At 35.9% G+C, this 26,128-nt stretch overlaps 3 protein-coding genes across 8 annotated transcripts in view; 2 read left to right on the top strand and 1 right to left on the bottom strand.

The window, feature by feature from the left end:
* Positions 1-1,615: 1,615 nt before the first annotated feature.
* The window catches only part of RB195_000458 (uncharacterized protein), a gene marked incomplete at both ends in the record, with an annotated part of 51,932 nt that continues 27,419 nt past the window's right edge, over positions 1,616-26,128 (bottom strand). For 2 of the 6 annotated variants that reach the window (XM_064196822.1, XM_064196818.1), the window contains 8 exons: positions 15,242-15,319; positions 16,191-16,319; positions 16,390-16,483; positions 18,213-18,294; positions 22,419-22,532; positions 22,773-22,898; positions 24,391-24,456; positions 24,544-24,640. In XM_064196822.1, the coding sequence (XP_064052700.1) occupies positions 15,242-15,319; positions 16,191-16,319; positions 16,390-16,483; positions 18,213-18,294; positions 22,419-22,532; positions 22,773-22,898; positions 24,391-24,456; positions 24,544-24,640 (786 nt within the window). Of the gene's footprint in view, positions 1,736-1,811; positions 1,908-2,373; positions 2,431-3,067; positions 3,180-4,234; positions 4,300-10,151; positions 10,165-10,621; positions 10,696-10,762; positions 10,856-11,279; positions 11,367-15,241; positions 15,320-16,190; positions 16,320-16,389; positions 16,484-18,212; positions 18,295-22,418; positions 22,533-22,772; positions 22,899-24,390; positions 24,457-24,543; positions 24,641-26,128 lie in introns of those variants that run through there. The other 4 variants (XM_064196821.1, XM_064196823.1, XM_064196820.1 and 1 more) reach the window with 4 other exon arrangements.
* Positions 5,359-9,340, top strand: RB195_000460 (uncharacterized protein; the record flags this gene model as incomplete). Its single annotated transcript, XM_064196824.1, has 5 exons — positions 5,359-5,434; positions 5,508-5,638; positions 7,853-7,948; positions 8,096-8,193; positions 9,262-9,340. 5 exons carry the CDS (start codon positions 5,359-5,361, stop codon positions 9,338-9,340), a joined length of 480 nt encoding a protein of 159 aa, XP_064052704.1.
* On the top strand, positions 14,102-14,609 carry RB195_000459 (uncharacterized protein; the record flags this gene model as incomplete). The annotated part of the gene is made up of 2 exons (XM_013450121.2): positions 14,102-14,471; positions 14,542-14,609. The coding sequence occupies 2 exons, from the start codon at positions 14,102-14,104 to the stop codon at positions 14,607-14,609; spliced, it is 438 nt and encodes a 145-aa protein (XP_013305575.2).

The raw sequence follows: 26,128 nt of genomic DNA, 5'->3' as shown, positions 1-26,128 counted from the left end.
CCACCTGACTATGTCTTAGCCTCCCAATTCTTTTTTTTTGTACGGTACCTTCATTGAAATCCTTATAAGGGAACTGATTTCAGGATTCAAACACTTGTTTATTATTGGGAAAATAACAAAACCTTCAGTATAAGATGAGGCAAAAAGCCTATATATCGTTCTCAACGTGTAAGAGATGTAGAAACACCTTTAACCAGACCTTTACACCCTCTACCCATTGACGTCAACGCGGTTTTTCTCGTATCTGGCGCCAATCGACTTTTACGAACGGCATTTGAATAAGGAAATAATACTATTAATAATAATAAACTTCTAAACACCAAAAAAAATCTGATGAAAACGAAAACCATTGAAAAGTGTGCGGCTCACCGATAAGCCATATTGTCCCACGCGCGACCAAAAAAAGAAAGAAGCGTGGTTCAACGTTGACGCGACGCGATGACGTCAAAGGGTTTAAGAAAGTGGCTGCAGCGAGAAGAGAATTCACGTGTTCGCAGATATCGTCTGTTTAGGTTGTCTATCAGAAATTCGAAAAAAAATTGCAGTCAAAAGTACACGCAAATATTTTTAGGATTCCTACTTTCTCGAATACCACCCGTAGTATTTCTGGATATTTTTTACTTTACAATTTCTACTTGGAAACTTTTACGCCACACGAAAAAGCTCGACTTCGTTCTGGAATCTCTAGGGATGTTATTAAAATACAACTTTTTTTGCGTCCATAGGAAAAAATCCTGGAAGTTCCATCTAGGAGACGGGATGATCGATGTCAACAAGTCTACCAGTTACCAGTTAATAACACGATGCACGATTTAAATGCAACACTATACGAATCTGAGGGGGGAAGGAATTAAAGGGGGGGAATTCTCTAAAAGAAAAAAAAATATAGGGGGGGGGGGGGAAACCCCCCCTTTTTCCCATTAACAAAAAAAAACCCCCCGAAAAAAAAAACTCCGGCGTTTTTGCTTTTTTTTAAATAAGAAAAAAAAAGGGCCCCCCCCCCCCCCCCCCCCCCCCCTGAAATCCGTACCACCTCAGATTCGTGGGGTGATGCCTTTAATATCTTGTAGTTCGTTTCCGTGAGAAAAAAATAGACTTTTTCGTCACTTTGGACGATTTTTGGTAGTTAGGAGTAAATTTAACAAAAGTGTAATTCGGGCAGTGTTCTGATTTCTAAAGGTTTTAGGACTTTTCGAAGAATTTTGAGAATTTTGGGAAGAATATCGATTGTACAGGTCGTACCTCTTTTAGAATAGATTATTCTTTTAGTTAATGAATGTTTGGTATACGCAGTATTGTTGATTTTAGTCACAATATGGATAATACTTCTCTTCCACACCGTTCCAGGATGATAAAATCTACATTTTATTTCTTATATAACATTATGACTTATTAAAAAACAATAAATTTATACATTAGAAACTGTCTGTAAAAACCTAAAATTATTACAAATACAGTGACAAGTGAACCAGATAAAACGTTTACATCGGGAATGGTAAATCGCAGGAGAGTAACACGTCAAAAATCTCAAATATTATGTATGTATGTATGCGTCGGGTAGCCGCAGCGTTTTACCCTGGAAATCTCGGATCGGACCTCGGATAGCATCGAAGGTTTAGTGATGGAAAAGTCGTAGACCGGTGTGGATGAGGGTTATTCCATACTCGTCACAAGCTTCAATGATATCCTCGTCTCGAACGGAACCGCCCGGATGTGCAACGAACCGAACGCCAAACTGCGAAAAGAAGGAATATGATTAAATTTTTGTAATATTTTATCACGGAGATAATTTCTCGATGGTACACACATACCTGTTTTGCGCAATCGATATTATCTCTGAACGGTAGAAACGCGTCCGAACTCATCACCACACCCGTTTGCTCGGCAAGCCAACTTTTTCGATCCTCCTGGAAAAAGAGAGCGGTTCTCGTCAAATGCACTTCGAGGCAGAGTAGGCACGAAGGATTAGGTGATGCGTCTCCATTGCGTCATTATTGTTTTTAGGGAGAAGAAGGCTTAAGGCTTAAAGCGAAATGACGGATTGGTGGGTGGTCAGCATGACGGAACTGCCTTAGGAATACAAATATTCAAATCTAAGAGCACTAGAAGGGCTGGAAAAAAACGCCCGATTTCTTTTTTATTCAATTCAATTTCAGTCCCAAATTTATTAATTTCAATTCAACTTCAGTTTTAATTTTTATAATCAAATCTAAGAGCACTAGAAGCCCTATAAAAGCTTTCAAATTTCTCTTCTATTCAATTCAGTTTTAGTCTCAATTTCACTTCTAGCTTCAATTTTAATTTTTCTATTTTTAACTCAATTTTATTTCAATATGGAGTCTAAAATAAGGAGATCAAAAGAAGAAAACTCACATCGGTCAGTGGATTTACCGGCTCAGTGAAGTATTGCTGCCATTGTTCGAGTGAAACCTTGAAATATACAAAAAAGTATATTGTATGTATAATAGTGTAGTGAAAATATATTGGACAGTAGTAACCATGACTTCGGTAATATAGTTTTATACTTATTTTAAAACTTCGCATATAACACTCTTGTGGTAAACATAGCTAAATTCGTTGAAAATAATGAAAAAAAAATAAAATAAATGGCTTTGGGTGAGATGCAAATGAACATATAAATAAATGAAGAGAAGAAATAAAAATTTAAGCTGAGAAAAATCACTACACAATATTTCGCAGTAACTGATGGCTATCTTACGGCAACGAAACTTGAATGTTTTCAAGAGTTTACTTTGAATATTCAAGTAAATAAATAATAAATAAGTAATAATAAATAATTCACATATGTAGAACCATGTAAAGTATAAAATACATAATATAGTAGTATAATAGTATATATAATATATATAATAGTATATGGTATAGTATAGTATATGGACTATATAAATAAATAGAGAGGAGAAATAAAAATCTCTGCTTTTCAGTTACTTTTAATAAATCCCAGCTTTCGTGTCGAAGCGAAAGAAACAGGTAATTTGTGTCCCTGAATATCAGGAAATGCTATAATTGGTGAGACTTTTTTTTTGTGGAGAACACCTCAACCAACCTCGTCACCGAGAACTCCTGAACATAAAACATCCACAGCATTAGAGCGTTCTGCACGGCGTACTGTCGGCTTCCATGGAAGCGAGAGAACTAGCGGATGTTGTCGAAGCCACCTAGAAAAAAAAATGATATTGAGTGATGCCCTTTAATAGACTAAGGGGTATGAGTCAAAATAAAAAACCATTTCTAAACGCGGATTTTCCCGTAACACATGAGAAAAACTGGGAAAATTCTGGAAGATTCATTTCCTTTAAGCAAATCCTATCGTGGAATAGTTCGGTTAGGCCTCAGGCCAAGTTTTAGAATAATCGATTTACAAGAAAGTACCAATTTCTGATTTTTTTTTTCGACATCGTGTTCGAAAAGGTTCAGTTCTAACGTAAGTTGTAGACATTATAGGATTTATAGAACAAAATAAAAACGAAATAATGAAAACAAAATAATACAGGTAAAATAATATTAAGAGACATATAAATTATATAACTTTCAGTTGTTTATGTCAAGCAAAGATTGACATGAACAGCTGAAAATTATATAATTTATATTTCTCTTAATGTCAGGAGTTCAAAGAGTAGTAGCGGATTTGAACCTCCGATCGATCGTGCAGCCAAAGCGGAACCTCTTACCGACTGCGCTACACACGTTCCATCGAAATTAATTAGGGATCAAATTTTCGTTAAAAATGATCAAAATCCCTGTTCACTATAATTCACTTAGTTTATTCATTATAATCAACAGCTCAACAACCCGTTGTGAAGTTCTCATGTAGTCTGAAGGGAGAGAAAAGTAGGAAAATCAATAAATTAACAATTTTAGGCAAAATGGTTGGCAAATCTTTTCTCTTTTCAAAATTTTGTGGCATTTTTCTTATAAAATTTTTAAGAGAGAAATCAAAGCGAAATAGTGCCATTCTTTTTTCTGTGACTTAGACCACATTACTTTCTCCTTCCTCTAGAATCTTTATTGTTAACGTGAGAAAAAACGACAACTAATCAATTAGAATGTCTACGCGTACTCTGAAATGTCGTAGACAAAAACTCAAAGATTCCAGTGGGTCTTGTCTTATCTACACATTTACGGCTTCCCGACAAGACTTAAAATCTAGAGGAGGCATCTTCATCAAAGGTGCAGACCCCAGTATTTTTTTCCAACCGTTTCGTTTACTCACCATTGCCATCCAAGACGTTCACGGACTTTGTGAACGTCAACCAAGAAACTTGAGAATTTTTTCATCTCTCCTACTGCTACTATCAATGATTTTTTTTTAAATTACATGAAGAAAATTTCCAAGGATCATTTCGTTTCCGGTTCTTCCAACTTACGTTAGCGTCGATCGGTGTTTTGGTCATTAAGCGTGTCAGTGATAAGACTGATTTATCATCGCCCTATCAGTGACCGTTCATCGTTTACACCTTCGTTACGCTAGGTGCGATGAGCCGATAAAAGCATTGATCCTTACAGAATTTTCTCTATAAATAGAATTGACGAGGAGTTCGAAGGTCCCCTAGAAGACGTACAACACCCGTTTTCATCCTTGTGCGTTCGAAAAATGTTTTCCATAATTTTCATCCACTTAACCGAGGCACACTTCCAGCATAGCATTAGCCGAAACGAACCAAATATAGCCTTGGGCAGGTAGTGACGTGAACGTAGCCTTTTGTCTGGAGTCATTCGAACAAAGCGCAACTAAATTGACGGTGGTCCTGACGTCAACCCATTTTCTGTCTCCTTGGACGCCGGATGGGGGCGTGGTTTGGACAACGTCCACTTATACGGCACCGTTTTGGGGGGACGTGGTGGTGGTGGTGGTGGTGTTCGTGTCCAGTTCCTCGAAAACACAACAACCTCCTCCTCACGTCCATAAGCATCATTATTCACTTTACGTGCCCTCTCTTCTTCATTCTCATCTCTCCTCCTCGGGGAAAATTTTACTGGGAAGGGGAAAAGGGGTGGGGGTGGAGGGAGGCGCTCACTTGTGCTCTCATTCGTGGAATCTCTATCTTTTAGTAACTTTAGCTTACATGTCCCTAGATCCTCTAAGACTAATGCTTAGGTTCTAGGACTCTGACTGATTTAGCTATTTTCTTCCAGAAATAAGAGCGGGACTGGGTCAACTCCCTCCACCTACACTTTACCCTTCACATTTTTTATCCATCTTATTTCTTGAATCTGTAATAAAACATATTTATTTGCAGTCAGTTTTGGTTCGTGGACCATAAATTCTTTTCCGGATCACATTTGCCAGATGTTTCCTCCATGAATTAGTTTCACTACCCACTGGTTACGTCCACGATGATCTTCCAGTACGCTATTTGCGTATTCGCTGTGCTATGCGGCTACGTCCAGTCTCTTCTCATGTTCGACAGAGGTCTGCGTTCGTTTTTTGTAGCTCTCTGCGACCATCGTGTGTAAAAGTTAAGAAACTTAGTGATCCGCTTCAGTGGATTCGGAAAATGCATGTCTTCTCGCGATGTGTGATGCCGATTCTGGATGCGTCCCGAAGGGATGTTCTATAGATCAAAATAAACGTATTGGTTGTGGATATTTCCGCCTTAATATCTATCAATTCAAGGTGAGATTATCTCGTATCTTATATAAAAGATTATATTTTGAAGACCCGGTCGAAATTAACATTCCCCTATCCCGAACTTAATGGACAAAAAGAAAAAATTATATTTATGGGCTAAGGATGTCATCCGAGTTTTTTCTTCCTGGCATACGTTGCGATGTTTGCTGTTGTTAGCGAGTTTTATCAAGTGAAGAGCAGAAAAATACATTTACTACATTAATTACTATTCTTAGTTAGATTAATTTGATTTTATTCATTCGTTTCATTATTTTAATTTAATTAAATTAATTTTTTTTTATTATTATCTATGACGCAATTAATTACAGAAAGAATTAAAATGCTCCAAACAAACAGTTAAAATACTCCGAAAGAAATTCCAAAAAAACTAAAAACTAAAAACCAACGTACATATTAACAAGTAAAATAATAAATAAATTACTGGCTAATTTTGCTTCTTCGGAAGATCAGCACAACCCACATGTCCCACTCTTTATCCTGAATTTGATCATTTCTGACGATTTCCTTACTAAAATCTCAGAATCCCAAACTTATTCGTCCCATACAGCGCCCGTTACCGGTCCCCGCTCCTACGATTGTTGCCATAAAACGATAAGAAATCGATTCAGGCAGCAATAACTTATGGCTATAAATAGATTCTCACGCATCCTTGGAATGTCTTGTCCTGGATTACCACTACCATTAATGATAGTGTTTGAATAGCTTTTTTTTTTTCAAATAATCGATGGGATGATCAAATAATCAATGTTCATCAAAGAAACCTTAAACTAAACTCAAACTATAAACAAGTATTAAGAAACAAATAAACAATTAACAGTAAATAATCAAAGGTACGGGATAATGATACAGTTTCCGAGTGAACTGAAACAAATTGGTTTTTTCTTTGCAATGTAGCTTTATTCTCGCTCAGTGTCGTAAACATAATATTTGTCATCAATCACCTTCAACCACCCAATGAGCGAATTTTCATTTCCGACTCTATACAATGAAAAATGTTATATTGATTTTTTATCAGCTGTAGATGTTGTATTTTTCTATGGTTATTTATATTTTATGCATATATTTTATATATTTATACTCTACTTTACTTTATACTCTACGTCACTACATCAGGACTAGACTTGTTTCGTTTATTCATGAGATTATTATTGATAATGTACTAGGTCTAGGTTAAAGGCATCACCGCACGAATCTGAGGTGGTACGAATTTCAGGTGGAGTATTCGTATACATGATGGGAGACTACGGAGAGGGGGGTGATTCCGTCCATTTCTTCCTAATTGCCGTAAAAAACGGCCCGGAAGATACGGCTTCATTCGTTTTGGCGCACCATTTTGTACAAGAGGTTCGATTGGAGCTAGTCTTGTGCGGCGCCGCATCTTCCGGGCCGTTTTTTACGGCAATTAGCAAGAAATGGACGGAATCACCTCCTTCTCCGTAGTCTCCCATCCCGTATACGAATACTCCACCTGAAATCTGCACCACCTCAGATTCGTGGTATGCTGCCTTTAATTAAATTAGGTTAATTGAAATCAGTTATTTAGTAGGTTAATTGAAATCAGTTATTTAGTAGGTTAATTAAAAAATTCACAAAATGAGGATGGTTCTCGACTCCAAAAAAATCTAATTAACATGCGCAAAAATTACTATCCATTACCCCTATTATTATTATTTTTATTATTATTATTAATTCTATTCTCTACTATTAATAACAAACCAAGAACATCACTAAACTATTGTTCGGATGATCAGTTGAAAGCGGTTCGTTGGATAATTTAGGGATATTTTAAAATTTCTACAGGATTTGGTGGCTTAATATTTCAAGGGTTCCAGAGAACGTGAAGGTTCCCTTCCTGGTCGTTTATCGCTCTTGGGGAAATTTCAAAAAATGACGCTCAAAATTCACCGCTCGCTCAAAAGCAGAAGATTTTCAGCCAAAACCTAACATTCATCTTTTACCCTAAGCATAAAAAACTACGTGCTTTGTGTTGAACCGCTAGTGCTTTAGAAAGAAAAACAAAACGCACTTGTAATCTTGGACCTAAGCCTCTCCAAAAGAAAATTATGAGGATGGCAGATATCCTTAAGCCCCAGGAAATTCCAACGTATATGTCCTAGTCGGGGAATTTCGCTGCTTTGCTGGCTAGAGAACTTAATGCCTCTATGAGTTCTGATCCCATCAAACGTAGGTCTTTTTCAGCAATGTTATCAACCGGGAAAGAAGGAAGATGAAGACGAAGAGATAGCGTGGATCAATTGTGCTGAGGACTATCATTGCTCGGCAGAATGTATTCGAGTGGGTCCCATAATGAATAATGAGAGAATAGAATAGAAATTAAATAAATAGATAAATAAATAATAAAGAGCAAATAAATAAGCAAACAAATAATAAGGAATAAATAAATAAATAACATATGGATTACTGGAATATTGATCGGTTCAGGTATTAGGAAGCCGTTACCGAGTGAAGTGTTATGGAAAATCTGACTGCGAAACATTGGCTCGTATTCACGATGGAGGAGCGAATGGATGTCGTGACAGGTACGAGATGGTTCTGCTTGGGAAATTACCTTCTAATCCGTTTATGGTTCTTTTTTTACTGTTTTAGTCAAACTCAGAGTGAGAACTGAACATTGAGGACATTTTTTTCCTCATGGATAACTATTGAGAACCCAACGATTATCCATGAGAAAAAAATTCGTACGATACTAGTGCAGAAAGAGAAAACGCGTTCCTTAACGGACCACAATTCTGAATTTTTCCATCGCTGTCGTTTCAATTTCTGATAATATTGAAACTAAGAAAAAATAGACTTAAAAAATCAAAATTTTTACTATTTCTACCATGTAAGTACTATTATAGCACTATAACTGGTATTATATTGATCCAAAAATTAAAAGAAATTAAATCAGGTCAAATCGTCAAAATCGTCATCACAATCAAAAAAAAAATTAAATCAAAAATGAAAAACACTATCTTTTAGAGAAAAAAATGCTCTTTCAAATAACATGTTCCATTTGACTAAACTCTTTTTTTTCCTGAGTTTAAATTTCAAAAAAAAAAACAAGCCATTAGTTACGGATCAATCTAATAGTCATGTTATTTTTTAATTTTTATTATTCTAGTTTTTTATTGTGAACGTCTGCATGAATACGTCCAAGAATGACTACATAATATCCCATCATTGTGGATCCATCCTATTAATATATTGGAAATATTGATAATATTAATTTTAATATTTTGGAAGTGAAAGCATCGGATACGTCATTGATTCTCCATCATTATTGGGTCCCATAGTTGCAATCCATGAATCAAGAAATTTGGCAGAATCCATTGAAATTTTCCTCTTTTTTCTTGTTGTTTTGCTGAAGATGTAGACATTTCCTTTTTTTAGCGATGAAAAAAATTTATGCGATGGCCTCCAGGAAGAATCAGTTGAAGCGAAAACGATGGTCAACGAGATGACACCAATAATAATTAAATCAAATAATATAATAAAAACAAATCAATAAAATAATAAATAGTAATAAATAGCAATAAATAATATAATAGAATATTAGTGTTATATTATTAATATTTAGATAGCAATAAATAATGTAATAATTCCAGAAATACCGCATACTATTGGAAAAAAGTTGGCGACATTTGCGGTGGACGATGCAATCGGCCAATCTTTGTACGACATTAACAGCCCGGCTATCTATGTATATTTTCATACTGTACATTCATTCAAGAACAAGATTATAGGATTGGCGCAAATTTTTTCTTGGATTTTTTTTTCTTGCAAGAAATCTCGCAAGCAACTTGTATATTGCATGCGCTTTTGCATTTTTCCATCAACCATACATGTCATGGAAGAATTCACCAGAAATAATGGGACCCTAGAAGAATGTGATGTCTTATTCGTGAATCTCTGCAGTCAAATTTCGTTTCAGATGTTTTTTTTTCTGGAATCAAATCATAAGCCAATAAAGCTTTTTATATACATGTATCACGTAATTGCGTAATGATTTTAAGGTTATCGTTGAAATTTCAATAAACAAGTCAAAATAAAACAATACAATATAATAAATATCATTAAATAGTACCGTAATGATTATTAATATATAGTGCGAATAATAGGCACCACTTTGCACTATATATTACTATTCATTATAGTACTATTTATTAATACTAGTAAAAGTAATAAAACTGTAATATTAATCCAGAAATAAATAAAAGTTTAAATCAGCATAGAAAAAAACGAAAAACATTATTTGGTAGAAAAAGAACTGCTGTTTCAAATCTCGTGTTACGCAAGGCTAAACTCATTTTTTTCTGTTCGTGAATTTGGAAAAAAAGAAGAGAAAAGGGAAAAAAGAGAAGGAAATGACTCAATTACGGACATCAACCTAATAATTGGGTTGTAAATGTATGTATCCGAAATTTTTCATTAAGAACTGGAAATACATAAACCCTCGTCCCCTCTCTCCCTCTTTTCATAGGTTTGATGACCAACATCAAAGAGAGGCACTAGAAAAAGTAATGAAGTTATAATATTGATCTGAGGATTAAATCTGTATCCGAATTTGAATCTTTAGTCTAAATCCCAGAACCTGAGCGCTGAAAAATGGCCTGTGGACGAGCCGATAAACGTAATTTACAAGGAACATCCAGTGGAATCTGAGTAAAGCAGTCCGAACACGGTGTGATGCGCCCCAACGACAACCGTTGGACTAGATCCGTGAGCGACTGGGTCCCATGCGATATTAAATGGACTACAGGAAGCGCGCCGACGCGATGGTCGTCAAAATTCTTCACAATGTTCTTCAAAGAAAAATTCGATGATCTTCGTGTTCCACGGAAAAAGTGAAACTATTGGGTGACTTTGACATGCGATCAGAATAAATCTAGGAATTATTGACGCCCGCTCGAGGAAATCGACGAAAAATGGATCAAGGTGGATCCACAGCGAAAAAAAAAGACCCACCAATTACAAGCTTTTTCTCCTGCCAGACGTGTACAGTGTATACGTGATTGTTGCCCTGCTCCAATGCCAATCACCTGAAAAAAGGAAGAATGAATAAGTTCTTGGTTACATAAAGGTAAGATGGAAAATTTAAAAAATCACCTGTCCTCTGTGCGCAAAGCATACTGTATTTGATTGCGCATATTTTAGTGCAATAGTGGCGACAATTAGATCATCCGTCGCTTGTTTGTTCAACTGAAATTTACAGAGTTATTTATTAGTCTAGCAAAAGACATAACTGTGATCGAAATTTATGCAGTTATCGATCGCCAGGATAAAATTTTCGACCAACTCAGAATTCCTGTAGAACTTTTCGGCGTAGACTTAAGAAAATTTCCCACTGTTAGTTTTTATAAAACTCTTTGCACCTGTGATTGCGATGGAAAATAAATAATATAATAAAATATAATAATAACAACAATAAATAGAAATATATAAAATAACAATGATAAATAATAACTATGTGAGCTCTATCACTCGTTCTGATGCATAGAGTTGAATATTTCGTTAAATAAACTTATAAGTTACGTCCTGTTCGATCGATTTCTGGATTTTGGAAGATGGGGCAGGTAGAAGAAGTAACTGTGCTCTTTGGGATGTTTCCAAACTACCTCCTAACCCCATTATACAATTTGATACAATATGTGATATCGAGAATCTTCCCGAACACACCTTTTACTTCTGCTGACTTTTTTTGATAGCACATTTTTTAATGACACGATTATGTCAATCCAGCCACCGAATCTATGTATAGACTGCATACACTGAAAGGATTTGAACGGATTTACTTTCCTTTGAGTTTTTGGTGCGTGAGAAGACATAGTCTTGAAGTTCAGATAGCTAGATCCGCGAATATCCTACATATAGTCGGGTCAAAACGACGTGAAGTACGGTGCAGTTGCGTAAGCGACTGCGGTTGGAGCGGCGCGGTGGAGCTATTGGTTAGAATCGAGGTGGGACCATTGCGGACTACAGCGGTTGATAGCGTTAGCAATGGTCCTCACAAGATGTTAACCGCTACGCTCTTCACCGTAGCCGCTTATACAACTGCATCCAGTTTATGGTCGTGATGGTCCGTCCATAGTTTACATATTCCTAGAGGATTCCTTACTGCAGCGATATCCGTAAGGTGATACCCAAATGGAATGATTACTTCTCAGTAGTGTTAGCAAATTCTGTGAAGATTGTTATCATTTTCTACTGAATTAACAAACATACATACATAGTATACATAGTTGGCGCAAAGTATGTTCAAACGGATCAGGCTACCCCGCTGCCGCTGCCAATTCACAATATTCCTTTGATACACAAGTCTCTCTCAACCATTTTCAAGGAATCACAGGTGCTTCTGATCCACATACATTTGACTCCGACTAAATGTCTGCGTTATGACTGACCCCTAGTGTCCAAAAAATATGAGAGCTGCTCCGTTCCTTTCAGAGACCAGCTCGATTCTAACTAAAGCGGTCATTCTACTTCAGAGTTTATATAACTGCGAACTAAGTTGTATTTTCGACACTAATCACGGACACTTTTCTTTTTTTTACGCTTTCTAAAAAAATTTCTCAGTGAAAAATTGACAAAAAAAAGTGTCCGCAGCTGCAAAATGTTCGTTTAGAGTCAACAAAGTCCGGATTGAACTCAATCGTCGACGAACAGAACGCTTCAGGTTACGTGACGTCGATGTACACAATTATAGTAACATAGCTATAACATAGAAAAAAACTGCACGTAATTTTTATGAAGAGTACTTTTATAAGTACAAAAGGTGATAGTGGTACAGTTAGTTCACCAATAACTTACCAGTCAGAGCTATTCGATCTATGATATGATCAATGAGGTTGAGTTACCACTGAAAATATCTCCAAAACCAGGCAATTGCCGAGTTTTTGCAGCGGCTCCGCTTTTTCCGTGTTGATTTTTTTTTACCTTCGGATTCCTTGGCGGCCTAACCCTACAATTTTTTTGAGTTTATAACTCAACGTCTATGTTCTTTTTCATAGGTTCTTTCCTTGAAGTTTAAGACATCACCGGTCTTTTTTTATACAGAATCTCAACGGATTTTCCGATAGAATCCTTCCTCTCTCCCCTTCCTCTCTCCCTTTCCTCTCTCCCCTTCCTCTCTCCCCTTCCCCCTCCTCCCCCGCCCCCCGGAAATAGAATGTATCCTATGATTTGAAGTAAACGGCAGTCGGTTGCTCGTTAGTGGTGGAAAATACATGTGACATAAATTTTGAGAAAGGTGCAAAACTTTGGACATAGACAACGCACTAGCAAATCACAGCAATTGAATTATCGGTTGCTTCGAAAATGTTCCACTGCCCTTGGGTAGCACGGGAAAAACACTAGAAACAAGAATGTTGTGAATATTTGAAAAGGACGTAAGAATAGTTCAGGGCGTGGGATCATTCACAAGCGATTGGATAAAGAGTAAAAGAGTAGAACCTAATTATTTCCTTTCTTTTCCTATTTGATCATTCCTTCTTCTAATCATTTCTTTCCTCGTTTTCAAATGAGACATCGCAAGAGCACTATGGGACCACTGTAGCGCAATCCCACAGAAGTTATTAATTATTCAATGTGAATTTTTTTCCAGCACCCAATCAAGCGGAACGATTGTTGGGCAACTTTTGCGCATGGTCGCCACAAAGGAAGTGACTTCCCATCACTTCTCAGGAAAAACCAAGGAGGAATTAGTTCGGTGTCCGAATCTGAGACCTATGCGGAACATTACTTAGAACTTCCGAAAACAATTCGAAAAACCTTGAGAAGATTCGACTTTTCTAAAGTCTCTCCAGTAAAAACAAATTTTAATAAAACACCTATTTGTAGAACTGTATTTGAAATATCCGAATAGGTTTTTATGTGAACGGACATTGTATTTAATATTTTTTTTTACAAAATTCGTACGGGTGAATGATCGAATGATTTGTATGAACGATGAATATATGATTGTCAAATCAAAGATAACAGTGGTTGGACAGATGATACAGCTGTTTTCCGAGAAGTGAAATGACGCCTCAGATAAATCATTTGAAAACAAGAGAGAGAGGAAAAAAAAAGAGAAATTTCCAAACCTGTATGCGTCACAGTGTAAAAGTGTTACTTCTTTGCATCCTTCTACTGCCTGCCCCCTTTTGTTTCGAGATATTGATCTCTGCGTTATTACCTGTTTTTCCAGAGAAAAAATATCCCTGCCTATTTCCCCTATTTAAGAGGTATGGTTTAATGTAAAACACGCATTTTCCAATCACATGTTGTTTATGTTTAGTCAAGAAAATATACTATAGCCCACTTATTACCCTAAATATGATATCTCTCTTGTTTATTCTATTCAACAAATTTTCTACAGGATTTTTTCTATTTTTCTACAGCGATGTTTTATTTAGGACTCTATGTATATTCAAATATTCTTCGATATTCAGTTCAATTACTCTCAGAATGATTTGCGATCAACTCAAATTGCTGCTTGTTTTGGTGTTGACCGCTGAAGTAGGATCTCAGTTCGGTTTTTATGGTTTTCAATCTGGTATGTATGGAGCGATGGGTCCACTAATGGGCCCACCAATGGGTCCTCCAATGGGTCCACCAATGGGTCCACCAATGGGTCCACCAATGGGCCCTCCGATGCGTCCGCCGATGGGCCCACCAATGGGAGGAGCAATGGGAGGACCAATGAGACCACCAATGGGAGGACCAATGAGACCCTCAATGGGAGGACCAATGAGTCCACCAATGGGAGGAGCAATGAATGGTGAAATGTCTGGGTCAATGGACACGTCAATGAGTGGCGGAAGGCGCGGACCTCCCGGTAGGCCTTGTGCCATGCTAATTTTCAATTTTTTCCTGGATTTTTAGATATAGTATTCAAATGAATTTAGGTTCATCGGTTGGTGAGAATTCAGAATCGCCTAAACGTGGTCGCAATGGAAGAAGGAGACAAGGATGATGAATGAGGAGGAGAAATTTTTCTTAGAAAGGAGATTACAATACAATAGATTACAAACTCCTACGTCATCTTATGAAAATTACTAATTCAACAAAATAAATGATAATCTCTTCCTGTTGGGTGTTATAATTTGACGCACATATGATGAATGAAAATGAACCAATCCATCAACAAAAACCAGGAGTGACAGGGACAACACACCGCTTTATTGATTGCTTTTGCTTCAATCAAAATTCTAAATCGTTTGCTAACGTAAAATTGAATTTGTCAGGAGTTTTTGTGGTTATTTCGACAATTACACGGTTTGAGCATAGTCCAGAGATTCCATAGATCCAACTATGGATATTTTAATTCTACATACTTGCCCATGATAGTGTTCGTTATTTATTTTACACCCTTTTGAGAAGAGCAGGGTTCCACGGTTATTCTTCATGATTTCCTAATTTTTTATGGAAATTTTTAAAATTTCAATGGGTTTATTATTATTGAATATTATTATTTCCTTATTCAAATATAGCTCTAAAAAGTCGACTGCTGCGGGATTCAGCACAAAAAAAAGCGCGTGCTCGACAATCGGTTAACACTTTTTAGAAGGACTTCGCTCTGCAAATTGATACGCTGTGACCGTCTTTTCAATCACAGATGCTTTTTTGGAACAAAAATGACACTGTAGCGAATCCATTCTCAAGAGAAATAGTTCTGGACGGTGTCTGCAAAGGAACAAAATTTGTTCACTCACGTACACAACTGAAACTGTTCTTCGGAACATGTACGGATGAACTATGGACTGACGGAACCAAATAGAATCGATCGATTGGAAAATGAATTCGATGTGAAGAAAATATACATGTACCAACATTCAAAGAAATTACTGTATCTGTGTTGTATGCCCGTGGATAAGTTCCGTACATACGGACCTCGAACCAATTTCGACAAAAAAAAATCGTATTTTAAAGAAAGAAAGGGAGAAGAAAAGAAGAAAAAAAGGAAAAAGAAAAGAGAGGAAGTAAAAAGGAAAAGCATTTTGAGATAAAGAGCAGGTTAGAACCCAAATCCGCAAGTTAACATTGATCCGTTTATCGACCATAAAGGTTAAAGGATAAAGTTTCTGGCGTTAATCAAGCGTTTATTATTAATTAATCTTTTTTTTCCGTTTTGGTCTTTGAGAGCAAGAAAAAAAATTGAAATCCCCGTAAGTGAAGGTCGACAACCTTCTCCTTCTTTCTTAACACCAATGGACATGAATTGCAAAAAAAAAGGAAAAAAACCGAAGGAAAAAAAAGCTGAAGGGATTCTGAACTCATACCATCTACTTCCATTAATCATATAGAGCAACCTTAAGCTGGGCGCTTATCACATAATTTTTGCTAAACTCTCAATTATAGCTGAACCTATGTAGAATGGTCCATGAATCCAGAATTTCAAGCATGAAAAAATCCTTTTTTTCTGTTTTTAAGCGCAGCTTCCTATTTTTTGAACGCGTTACGCGCAGGTGTGAATGAGGGATGAATTTCTGCAGAGTCCATGAACACTCGACTGAAAATGCTTCAAAAAGGGGGAGAAAAAAAGAAATTCACTGACGTTGTTGTGTTTTCCGACGACATTGCTGAAGGTGGCGGCGTTAATGACTGCGTTGTTGCGTTTTTGACGAAGTCTCAGTCCAAAAACGGTTCTCTCCTCGGTTTCAGTGGGAATATAGTTCGGATTGATCTAAACAACACATTATAAACATATATTCAGCGATATCGAATGGATATGGCTATAAAATGTCGAGACAAACTTTTAGCACACAGTAGTTCCCGTTCTTTTTCTTAGCCAGCAATGATAGCGCAGCTGGATCGTATCCTGGAGCAACGATACCGTCCGAGACCTCTCTGAACAATGACTCCTTGTGAAAAAAAAGAACGAGCCGGAAGTATCAAGGATAATTATCAGTAAATTCATCAAGAACATCGAGAAAAATACACAAATATTTCACTTTTTGAAAGCTCCACTCTCATGGTTACAGTGAATAAAATTATTATTACATTAATATCAGATTGTTATGGCATTATTATTATCATTACTTACAAAAAAGTTTTTCTTTTTTTTTTGAGTTTTTCTGTTTCTTTTGTACATAATCACCACTAAATATTTACTGTACTTACTTTTTTCCGTAGCAGCTTTTTACACGTTTACAGTAATTCCGATCAGTAGGTCACTTTGGAACATTCTAGATCGGTATTGCACTAGCACTCGAAGATATATAGTACTCGAACACTTCCACTTATAGCCAAATTTTTGATCTAATCATCTTAATATCAAAATATCAAAAATATTTAAATTATAATAAACATTATTATTACTAATTTTATTAAAAATATTTTTTATTTATCAAAAATAAGTAAGAATATCAATCAGAATTTTTTTTTCCAAAATTCAACGTGTAACAATTATCCAAGCACAGAAGAAAAAGAAATTAAAAGAGTTCTATCTAAGTGCTCTAAATAAACACAGAAAGTTCTCACCCCTCTTCAGAAGCGCCAGTAAGCGAAATAAAAATAACTGGAATAGAGCGTTGGGTCGAAAAAAATTTTCCTAAGCGTGAAGATGAATTTACGAATACTTCTGTACATGTCGCACACCATTTTAAAAAAGTTCCGCAGAAATTAGTTGAATGAAGTAAAAAAGTTCAAAATATGTATGACACACCAATGTATATATGAATTTCTCAAAAGTATGGAAAAAAGTGCACTATGAAAGTCTCATCTAACTAAACCGATTCTTATATTTATAAAGAAAAAACTATTTTTTAATAGCACAAAGTACAAGTAAGTCACCAAGAATAGTCAAATCTAGTCTTATCAAAATTGACATCTCTAAATAAACAAAAAAAAATTCTTTTAAATTTTTTCAAATACTTCATGGAAAACGCCACAGAAACGAGTGGTTTCAGGTGCGTAAAACCATAAACAAAAAAAAAAGTCCAAGGAGATATTCGGTGTAATCCCAGCGGAGTTCTCAAGGCCAGCTTGAAAAACAGAAATTGTGGCATGTGTTGTTGTGTTGTGAAAAGAAATAGATTGACAACTATAAACATAAATCCACATTTTAAACAAAAATCTCACTCTAGTAGGGAAATTCCACGTTCATATTCATATAAGGGAAAAAACTTGAAATCTCAGATATTTAGAAATGTGGAAAGGTACATGCGTTGGTGGGAATTTTAAAAATGCATCTTATTTGTTCTCATTAGATTCGCTTTTAGACTATTTTTTCATTTTATTTTATGTTACATGATTTAAAAACGCCTTAATGTTCAAATAATGCTTTTAATGAATTTAAAAAACGCCGAAAAAGTTTAAATAATGCTTTGAATTGAGTTTAAATGTTGCTTAAATATATGAATGAATTATAAAAATATTTTAAGACAATTTTTTCATTATTTACTATTTTTACATTGTATATATGTTTCTCATTTATTTTTTATATTTTTGTTTTTATTATTTTAAGACAATTTTTTCATTTTATCTTATGTTTTATATTTGAAAAAATGTCAAAAAATTCTTTTCTCCTTTTTTTAACTATGTGATTTTATCCTATTTAATGATTAAATCCACTCACCTATTAATAATTTTTGCCGTAAGTTCATCGCATTTCTCTGATAATGCGATAAAATCCCCAAACGATGACATTCGATCAGCTCCTGAAAAAAATTGAAAGATTTGAGGATCCGCCATGGAAGCACATGAAATTCACGCGCTAAGCGCGTGAACCAACACTATATACGAGAAGCTCGTCAATCTCCAAATTATTAAAGCGATATAACAAGCACAGCAGCAGTGACACGGTGTTGGCCTACCGAGTATTGAGATCAGCTTCCCTTCTCGTTGTGTATTCAACAACCAGTCCTGTTCTCAAGTACAGAAAACTAATTCCGAAGAAGAAAAAAAAACATGTATAAATGAAGAAAAAAGACTTTCTTACTATTCTTTTTATTTTACTTATTATTTATTTATTTTTATTTCCATAGAAAATTAATTACACAAGAAAAAAAAACTACGTACAAATATAAAAAGGGCCTCTTATTGTTTTATTAGTTTTACTTGTTATTCATTTATTTTTGTTGGGTGTAGAAAAAAGAACCATGTCACTCAATTTCCAAGAAGAACGTTTTTCTTACTAATGCAAATTAAATAAGTATGCATGGATACACTCTGGATTGCAGGAGCTATTTATTTATTTTCTTTCGCAATCGAGGAAATCATGCAATCTGATCTTTTCGCATCAGTGTGAGTAAAAAGAAGTGGTGTGTGTCAGGTAAAAAGAGAACCGAGGTAATAAGAATGACAGAAGTTCGGAAATTTTATCTAGTTTCCCAAAAAAAAAGAGGAATTCCTGGAGTTCCTGACAGGGTTGTATGGATTGGCGACGCTTCACTTTTCTCGATGGAAGTTAAACAAAATTAAGTTCATCAAGACACATCTGTTTCCATTTATGTCCTCAAAAAATCAATTTTCCCAGGAAAAAATTCTTACGGATCTGGAACTTGAAACGGAATGATGTGCCGGAAATTCTAGGATAAAACCTATTCAAGAATATTTCACGAAATAGAAGTGAGAAATGGGCGCACTCAGTATATGTATACATAAAGCCAGTAAAGAAAAGAAGCAGCATGAAGTTTAGACGTACAAATTTCGGCACGTTATATATATTTGATCTATTCGTCGTGCGCCGGCACTTTGAATTTTGCTTACTTATTTTTCATTTAAGCTTTTTAAAATTTGATTTTATTTATATTTTATTTGGTACCGTAATCGTTCCACAAATGAAATTCACTCGAAACCTTTCGAGAATCCGAAGGGGTAAAAGATAAGGTAAGAGAAATGACCGCTCGAGGATCAGTGATGGGAAACTCTTGGTTGAGGAAAAAGAGAAGCAGGAGAAAATTCTCGGAGAAAAATGTGACTCGATCAGTGCTCTCCATTCTCTCGAAATCTCCCTTCACCACAACATAAGACTACTACGTCTACAGGTGCTTTGTGATCTACTCTGCGTGAGATTTAAATACTACACGACATTTGCTAAAATACGAATGAACGCTTACACAACGCTTCCACCCCCGTTCTATCGTCGTCTCGTTCTCGTTTCCAATTCTTTTTCGTTCCCGTTCATATCTGGAACCTCCCCAGTAACTTCTGGGGATTTGCGGAACTATGGGGCTTAGTAGAAAAACAAATTTTTTTTTGGAAGCACTCATTCATTCGACAACTAAGTGAAAGTACAGCGTGCCTTCTTTCGGCATAAACAATATTAATCAAATCTTCGTTGCCTACATATAACTTGATCTAAAAACTCCAGTCAATAAGTATAGAAACAAAAAAGGAGGGATTTAAAATTTAAGCGATAATTACACTTTTAATAACTTACCACTTCAGAAAATAAAATAAAAAGTGAAACAGTTCAAATCTGAAAGAACAACAAATCCTAAGTGAAAATAAACAGTGGTGGACAGCATAATCTACTTCAATCCAGGTTTAAGGGATTTCTCTGCGGAGCGACGGGTATTTTCAACATTAAGTTAATTTCACCAGTAAATAAGATTAAAGATATGATTTTTAAAAGCAAAAATTCGACATAATATTTGGAATTTTGGGAATCAGAAGCATCTGTTTACCTGAAAATTCAACATTTCACTCCTGTACCAGTGATAAAATACACTTCACGTGTTTTCATTTTTTTTTTTTGAAATGGTCTCACTCAGACAAAGTGTGTTGTCCTTTTTCCTGTTATTTTTCGGTGCATAATTATGTAATGTATGTGAATAAATAAATAAATTTCACCGCTCCGAGTGTAAAGAGTATCTTCGTCGGGTAAACTGAGACCTCTGGCACTTTGACTTGTGGGATCAGTTATTATAATTAAAAATAATAGGTTCCAAACCTCATTTATTTGCAGAAAGAAGCCAAAACCAAAAATCTTCCCTCAGAACGTTCCCTTTAATAGGTGATAGCATAGGATTCCCTCCTAATGAGACTCAAATCCCGATGTTGTCACTCATGAAATTGGGACTCGACATTTTTCTGATCTCTCCGTGGATTAAACGTTCTCCAAGAAAACCAGAATAGAAAAATTCTTACGGTGCCTAACGGAAATCCCAACAATGACGGAAAAAGAGCGGAAGTTTCTAAGTGATTTTTTTTTCGCGGAAACAATTTGTCAAATCTTCCCCCTAAACTTCCTGTTGCTCTGTTTCTTTGTTTTTTTTTTTGCATCGCGGGACGTGTCATCCAATGGGAAGAGGATATCGAGTGGTTTATTATTGTTGCCATCTGTGGACGAAAAATGCTAAAATTCGTAGAAAACAAGGAATGCGATAATTGCAAGCAAACATCACGCATATAACCTCTTCCGTATTGCCCAAGGAATTATTCTCAGAAGGGAAAATGAATGGAGCATCCGTGTGCTTCTGTTGAAAAGGGACCATTAACTTTCTTTTTCCTCTTTCTTCGCCTTTTAACCAACACAGAAGGGAATTTTTCAAAATTAAATTTTTATGTTTTTTCCATGGGATTTATGTAGATCACGAACAGACATGGAAATATCATCAAACGCAGAATGTTTTCGTTAAAATTTCCGCGGGAAATGAAATAAAAAATTAGATTGAAACATGTCATTCTTTATAAAGCAAGGATATACGCGAATAAGAAGGATCTTTATGGAATTTTCGTTCAAAATTTGATGAAAAATACTGCCTGTCGGCTTGAAATCCACATTTTCCGTTGATGGTTCAATTTAAAGAAAGTACCAAATTTTCATTTTCCTCACTTTCTTTTATTTATAAGCTAGAAGGAACTATGGAGACGAAATATGCAGAGTTGAGAGTGCAGATTAAAACCTAATTAAATAATTTTTTTTTATATATCCGTACATATTCTCTTCTATTTTAATACTTTACCAGTTAGAACATACCATGCTCACCTTTTATTTACTTCCCTGTTCCTATCTTTTTAAAATTTACTTTTCCTATACCTTTCCTAGCCTAATCCGAGTTTATCAAATGGGATTCTCTTATCAGGAAGAAGTAGGGAGCTCGTGAAGTTGCGAGCATCTTCTAATTTAAAGAATTTTAATCAGATTCCAGAAATCATTCTGGAATTTCGTGAGATCTCGGTGAGGTTTTAATTTCAGAAAAAAAAATTCTGCCATTTCACTAACACTTGTGGCAAAGGAAGATTTTTCAAAAGAATTCCTCAAAAATGACCCCTCTGAGTAGCGAATTTGCAGAACAGGGCAAAGTTCTTTTTTCTACTAGTTCCTCATCCGAACTACCACACGTACACACGCACATACACACACACGGCAGGTCAACGACTCACCCGTGGGGGACAATTCGAGGCCGACCATAGGAAAGCAAATCACTGGGCGTTGTTACATAATGTGTGTGTCGCGATTGGGGAAAGTTGGATTGCGTTTGAGACATAAAACCGGGGATTGATTACTTGCAGTAATCCCCAGGTGGCCAACCAACGTAAATTCCAAAGAAATAGTAGCATGGAAATCGTTGCCTCATTCCGTTCACCTGATTATAGCACACACACACAAAAGGGTGAGTTAAGAAGGAGTGCCCGAAAGACGGTGGAATTAGGCGGACGAGTGGGGCGCGCACGCGCGACCCTCATCAAAATAACACCATGTCTTAGCGATGACGAATAGACGGAGATGAGAGTGGAATGAGAGAATCAGCTCGGGGATCAGCTGTGAGAGATAGTGAGAGAAGGAAAAAAAAAGAAAACAAAATCGAAAATAAAATCGTCGAACAAATCTCACCTCTTGCACGAGCGTACGCAGCCGCAAGCGACGGTTTCTTGAGGTCGAGCGGAAGATCGGCGACCATACACGATTGTGCTTCTGCGTCGTTCAGCGGAAGCCCTATTGCGGCACCTGCACAGAGAACGTAAAAAGAAAGAAAAAAATTAAAATTAAAAACATTAAAAAATTAAAACATTAAAAATCTACGCAACAAGAACGAACGATCTTATTGCGTAGATTTTTAATAACTATGGTTTAAAAAATAATTTTTTTCTGAAAAAGATGTGGATGTCAAAAATGTTACGTGAAATTTTAAATTTTTCGTAAAATAATTTAATAATAACTAAAAGTAAAATAGAAGAAGAGTGACACCTGCTGGAGATACATGCTTAAATGAAGCGGCGGCTGGTAGACCTGTTGCATCCGTCAATTCTTTCACCAGTTGCCATCCATTTAATGCATCCAGAATGTTGATATAACCCGGAGCACCGTTTAGCACTGAAAATTCAATTCAGATTCGATAATGAAATTTTAAAAAAAGCTCTTAAAAGCTCTACAATACCACGGTTTCAAATAGACAAAGTAACTACTGTAAACAGTAATTATTGTAATTAATAACATTACTGTAATTAACAATTTTTGTAACATTAATAACAATTACTGTAATTAAAACCACATGAAGAGGATAGTTATTTTTCATGAGCATCTTTTTCACACACACACACACACACACAGCATTAATGTGAATGTATCTGTCGATGAGGCAAACCTTGGCACATTTCTATGAGAATGAATGGATTTTCAGTTTTTTTTTTCTTGAAAAATATATATTTATATCCTCATTATTCTTATTTATTTTTTCATATTACATTATATTATTATATTTTTACTATAGTATATTGTCCAAGTTTAATTTTCCAAATATTTTTATTCACTAGAGCAAAAAGCTAAACTAGTATACAAAGCATTTCTGTTGCAAGGTGAGGTGGAGGATAACGGAGCGAGGTAAATTCAGATCCGTCATGCCTCTTCTCTCAGCAGTGGATAAGTAGGTAATTCACCTTGAGAAGATGTATTAAGGAATCTTTTTCAGCTCAGCTTTTTAAATGATTTCTGGATGCTAAAGTGCAAATATACATGCAAATCCATAGCAAAATCTGACATCTCCAGACTGAATAACGGGACAGTCCCCGTATACAGTTGTCTCTTTAAGCTATTATATTGATTTAAAAAAAGGCTAAAAAATAGAGTTTAGCGTTACGCAATGTGTTGTTCGAAAGGCAATTTCTTTCTCTACAAAACTGTGTTTGTGAGATTTTTTATGCTGATTTAATTTTCATTTCTTATAATTTTTAAACCATTAATATAGATTTCAATTCACAGTGGACCTTTTTAGTAGTTGTTTGCAAAAGTGTTTGAGTTACTAATCTCAGGAAAATTGTTATAATAGTACTTTTTAAGGCCGCCTGGGAATAGAATTTAAAATGTATCGGTGTTACGCTCGTGAAAAACCACAGACGTGCCCATGGCAGATGGAAATCCCTTTCAGAATAGGAAAAAAATTTCTCAATTACTCGAAATTTTTAAACTATATAAGAAAGCCATAAATCATGAAAGAATTGACTAGTTAAGTTAAAGTCGGAGTTTTTCAGGAAGAGAAAAAGGAATAAAATAACAAGAACAACAAGGATCATAGAAGGATAAAGGATAAAGTGTCAGAGAGTTAATCATTCCCTTTGGGATCTTTCGCGCAACAAGGATCATAAAATCTCATATAGTATGCGCAATTTGTTCCACACACAAGTGATTCTCGGAATTTTCCGGATGAAAGTATGAATAAACGAACGAATCATACGGATTACATGGTTCTGGAGCGCCTGCTCCGCCAGCCATTTGTCGCGAGACTCCGTTCGGGGTCTCGCCGCAACGCAAAAATATATTTTTATACAATATATCTTTATATATAATATATAAAAATGTAATAAATCACCTTTGATTGGCATCTCTTCTTCAACCGCAAACAGTTCAGCGTCCGATTTCTGATGTGGATTTGTGCCTGAAATTTGCATAATTTACGCCAACAGCAGCAGTAACAGCAACCGGAAAAGAGGCCCGGCCCAGGAAGCGAATAACCGTATCTTACCGTATCTAAGTGGTAGACTTCGTTCACCGTTTCCGGCGAACTGTCGTCGCATGTAGCCGCTAATGGATTCGTCGTACGATGAGGTATGTTCGAACGCCTTCAACACACAAAACAAAAACATTTTCGTTCGAAACCACTATTATATATCATTTTTCTTCCTCTACACATATGCGAACATTGTTTACTCTTTGCGAGAACGAGACACGCTCTAATCTTCAGTGAGAATAAGCTGTAAACATATAACATGTGAAAAAAAAACGTGCAACCAACAAGCGAACTTTTTTTGCTACTCAGCTTCAGCTTCCCCTACTATTTTCTTATTGTTTATTAATACATTTTTTTAGTGCTATTTATAATCTATCAACCTATTGTTGTTTATTTGTTTGCCGAAAGAACACTCATAACCATTTAGCAAAAAAGATAACTCTCGTTTTTAAAGCTTTCAACAATTCTACCACATAATTTTCATTGCAATAACATTTATTCTGAGGAATGCATCAATTTTTGATGATATTATTTTTCAAGAAAAAAATCTGCTTAGAAACAAAATAATAATAAAAACAATAGATAAAAACAATTAATAATTAATAAATAATCAAGCAGTCCACAGTTGCAAAGGAAAATCTTATCCTAGCAAAAAATATAAAACAAAATAAACCTTGTCCTAAAAAAACAAAAACTAGTAAAATTCTAATAAAATACGAATAATCCAACGGCGGGCGAGTCCAACGGATTTTATAGGCATGAGGTTCGGATTTCGTGTAATAGTTAAATCAGCTCCTCAATCAATTAAAGGCGTAATTAAAAGGGCAAAATGAACGAGAAATGATGCTGCACTTGGATAATAGTCTCTTTTTTTGGGGGCTATTAAAACAAAATTCCGTTCGAGACAGTAGCAATGGTACTGTAAACGATAGCATGGGTAGATATAGAAAACTCATACGCGAAAGAAAATACTGTTCCCGTTGCGCTGTATATAATATTTTGAAAAAAAATAGTCCCTCTCCTTTTATTTCGAAAAAAAGAAATTATTTGTGTTTTTGCAAGTTAAGCCGAACACGGAGCGAAGATTAAAGGACTACATCAATCTCAAGTCCGGATCAACTTAAGGACACAAATACTGAATAATCATTGCGCTGAGGTTCACTAGAACAAGCAGTTGAAAAAAAAACTGCTGGAATGTTTTCCCCCGGATTTCCAATATTACTCAGTCCGCTAAGGGAAAAAAACAAACAGACCTTATGACAATAAGTGTCTCCTCGACGATAAATCCTATCAAATAGTCGGGAATTCGACTGCGACCTGGGTTTCGACTCATCCGATATCGATGGTTGTAATCGCTTGTAGGCCATAGACGAAATACGGGACATCGTTGCCCTTCGGATGAAACGTCGGATCACCTGTGTGATCTCCGAACAAGCGTTGCCTAATAGAGGGAAGCGACGCCGGAAGGGTCACACTCACGCGCGCACACACACACAAACACGAGTGGGAAGAGGTGATTTCCGCCCGGACGAGAGGCGGAGCGGCGGCGACGGCGGCGGTGGCGGCCGTGAAATCCCGTCGACACCAAACTCATCAAACT

This window comes from Necator americanus, chromosome IV, assembly GCF_031761385.1.
Source record: "Necator americanus strain Aroian chromosome IV, whole genome shotgun sequence".
Taxonomy (NCBI): domain Eukaryota; kingdom Metazoa; phylum Nematoda; class Chromadorea; order Rhabditida; family Ancylostomatidae; genus Necator; species Necator americanus.
This window is presented reverse-complemented; position numbering and strand designations above follow the sequence as displayed.